General features: G+C 39.6%; 1 protein-coding gene across 1 annotated transcript; it reads left to right on the forward strand.

The window, feature by feature from the left end:
- Positions 1-382: 382 nt before the first annotated feature.
- On the forward strand, positions 383-1,602 carry LOC111464265 (AT-hook motif nuclear-localized protein 22-like). The gene has a single exon (XM_023108389.1). It carries the CDS (start codon positions 589-591, stop codon positions 1,444-1,446), a length of 858 nt encoding a protein of 285 aa, XP_022964157.1. The 5' UTR covers positions 383-588; the 3' UTR covers positions 1,447-1,602.
- The last annotated feature ends 2,143 nt before the right edge of the window (positions 1,603-3,745 follow it).

Raw genomic sequence — 3,745 nt, forward strand, 5'->3', positions numbered from 1 at the left:
TATTATTAAAATTTTTGAAAGTTTATGAAAATTTAAGGATATTTTTATTAGTCTAGTTCATATATATTCTGAATTGATCCTTGTTTCAATTAATTATAATAATTTTGCTCACCGATATACAAAGAAACAAACCGAAAGAGAGTACTTCAATTCTCTTGTCGGTACATATACACAAAACAATTTACGATCTGATTGTGTTTTAATATCGTTAATTTAGATTCGACATATACTCGTAATAATCATTAAATACACATTACTTTTGATTATTTCTTCCTCCTAATTAACGACGTAAAATTATCAGTCACATTGTTTCAGCGTGTTCGGATATTTCGGAGCCCTAGTACATATACATATAATTCATCCTCTCTCTCTCTCCCTATGCCATTATCTTCTTCCCCCAAACCCTTAGCCCCAAAACACTACAAAAAGCTCCTCATCCATGGCTACCCAATTCATATCCATGGCTACCCACATCATTATCAAGAACAACAAGAACAACCTCATGATTTAGCTCTTCAAAAACCCTCAAAATTCAAACCCATTTACAAAATTCCTCAAAGAAAAAGAATTTTTGTTTGAATTTCTAAAATGGATGGAATTTCACCCCACAATCGCCCTCTTCCTCCTCTTTTTCTCTCCAAAGATCTCCACCTCCACCATGGGTTATTTCACCACCACCAAAACTCCGACGACGACGCCGCCGCTGGATCTAGTGGTTCTAAGAGAGATCGGGAGGAGGAAAACCCAATCACGGCTGTGGCAACGGCGGCGGACAGTAAGGAATTGTCTAATTCCTCTTCTCGACGGCCACGTGGCCGACCAGCTGGCTCCAAAAACAAGCCGAAGCCGCCTATTATTATCACTAGAGACAGCGCCAACGCTCTCAGATCCCATCTCATTGAAATCGCCTCCGGCTCCGACATCGTCGACTCTCTCACCACCTTTGCGCGGCGGCGTCAACGCGGCGTTTGTATTTTAAGCGCTACCGGAACTGTCACCAACGTCAATCTCCGGCAGCCGGCTTCTCCTGGCGCTGTCATCAATTTACATGGCAGATTTGAAATTCTCTCCCTCTCTGGCTCCTTCCTCCCACCGCCGGCTCCCCCGGCCGCCTCCGGGCTGACCGTTTATTTAGCTGGCGGGCAGGGGCAGGTGGTGGGTGGGAATGTAATCGGCCCATTTTTGTCCTCCGGTCCGGTGATTATTATGGCGGCTTCTTTTGGTAATGCGGCGTATGAACGACTCCCGATTGATGACGACGACGAGACTTCTCCGGCGGCGGAGATGGCTGGACAACCGGCGGTGACCCCACCGCCGCCGCAATTGTTGGGGGATCCTAATGGGGGATTGTTTCATGGGGTGGCGCAGAATGCTGTGAATTCTTCATGCCAATTGCCGACGGAGGCGGCGGCGGCGCTTTGGAGAGGAGGTCGACCACCGTATTGAAAGTGTAACCTTTTGGGGTTTGATTAGCTTTCTTTTTCAATTTTATTTCATCTCAGCTTCTAAATTTCTGCAAATAATTATCAATTTTTGATTTGGGGTTTAGTTTTTGAATCATCATTTTTATCCAAATCTAAATCAAATCCTTCTCCTTCTCTAGTTTAACATTCCATTTCAATATTATTTATGATGGGGTTTTCAATATTTACCCAAATTAATTAAATTAATCTCTCTCCGATTTTCCCAAAACGAAAATTGGTGACATTGTCGTCATATACTCGATGTTTGTTTCCCGAATTTGAATAAAAATTATAAATTTGATTCATATAGTTCAGAAAATGCTTCATCCCTTGTGATTCGCAGGGAAGTGTAAACGTTAGGAATCATATGTTATTGAAATGACTGACTACCCTGATATGAATCACTTATCACTTTGATACCATGTTAGGAATTACTGATCCCTCTGATACCATGTTAGGAATCACTAATCTTCACAATGGTATGATATTGTCCACTATGAGTATAAACTCTCGCGCATTTGTTTTGGGTTTCTGGAAGCCTCGTGCTAGATGTATTCCTTTACTTGTAAACCCTTTATCATTCCTTAAATTAGTGAACATGGGACTCACTCCCAACAATCCAAAAGTGTTTTGGGTTTCTGGAGGCCTCGTGCTAGACGTATTCCTTTACTGGTAAACCTCTTATCATTCTTTAAATTAGCCAACATGGGACTCACTTCCAACTATCCAAAAGTGACCGGAAAAGATGGAGGTTGGCGGCGGCCGGAGAAAGGGGAAATAGAATTATATAAGGAAAATGAGGTCAGAGTTTGCGTTGTTTCAAAGTTTTTATTTATCTCTGAAAACGGGAGAGGAGAGAGAGAATTAGGGTTTTGTTTATGGGGAGAGAGAGAGAGAGAGAGAGAGAAATGAGCATTGGGGATTGGGTCACACGTGCAACCAACTCGTTTCCGAGGCAACAAACCAGAGGCTTCTTCATTTTCAGTATGCGTTAAAGAAACAAACCAGACCATTGTTATTGGCGCCATCAAAAAGTAAAGAACAGGATCACACTCTCAAATTTTTCATTCTAAAGCCGTTTTTTTTCCCCCTCCTTTCTTTCAATGCTTTTGAGAAACCCTAGCCAGCTTTTGAGAAACCCGAGCTAGTTTTTGAGAAACCTAGCCGCCACTATTATCTCTGAGATTCCATATGGGTCGGATGAAGAGAACGAAATATTCTTTACAGGGATGTGGAAACTCTCCTCGATAGACGCATTTTTAAAATCATGAGCCTGACAGACCAAAACGAACCATAAACAAACATCATATACTTTTGAATCTTTATAAAAAAAAAAAAAAAATTAGAGAGGTATTAATATGTTTTTAAGATTTTAATGTCCTCGTTAATCAGGGTGAATCAACCCAATCTAGATTGGTTAAGTCTAAAAATTACTCAACCCAACCGGATCTAACTTATGACCTGAATTCTTTTCGATGCAGATGTTAAAGATACTAAATTATATAATCATAACTCTCTCGGTTTGAATTAATTATATGATAGCTTGTTCTGGAAGGAGAAAATAAACATATTACTAATGGATTTTAGTGTTTGATAGAGGGGTTACAAGCTCGAGAGAAGATATACGAAAAAAGAAATTATCGATCAGAATTTAGAAATTGAGATTAAATAATACAATCATTGAAAGAAGAGTCGTGTGGAATGTAAATGAGCACGAGATAGTAAGAAAGAGTGTTGTGAGCATTCGTATTCAAGTAGCTTCTTAAAAGTGTGGTACACTCCACATGTCATCATTCATAATTTTTCTATAAATCTTGTTTGGCTTAAAGAAATAGTGAAAAAAGTCAACCATCGACGGTCAAAGCTCGATGGTCGTTTTAATCGTTTATATACTTTCTTAGTGAGGTAACCGTCAAACCTACTTAGACTCGACTGCTTGGAGTCAGTTTCCAACAAAGGTTCCTTCACAAAACTTGCTTAGAAGGTTATGGATAATCAGTACTTCTTCTCTATTGCTATTTGATTCCATCAAACAAGATTGCTAATTTTTGGAACTGTGAATAGTGAATTGTTCCCCTCAAAGAATTTCTCGTTTTGATTTCGGTTTAAGGCATATTGGGTTGGATTGAATGAGGGTTTCGGGTGTTGTTTTCCTCCGAAAATAGCGGTCGATAATTTTGTTTTTAAATAACGATTCCGACTAATACGTGTACGAAAAACTGGATCGATAGCTATAAAAATAAAAATAAAAATGAAATGGGCCATGTCGTGTAAGGATCATT

This window comes from Cucurbita moschata, unplaced genomic scaffold, assembly GCF_002738365.1.
Source record: "Cucurbita moschata cultivar Rifu unplaced genomic scaffold, Cmos_1.0 Cmo_Scf00030, whole genome shotgun sequence".
In the NCBI taxonomy this organism is placed as follows: Eukaryota; Viridiplantae; Streptophyta; class Magnoliopsida; order Cucurbitales; family Cucurbitaceae; genus Cucurbita; species Cucurbita moschata.

Bases quoted from the DNA above. Each gene is read 5' to 3' on its own strand.
- LOC111464265 (XM_023108389.1), top strand. From the start codon at position 589: ATGGATGGAATTTCACCCCACAATCGCCCTCTTCCTCCTCTTTTTCTC.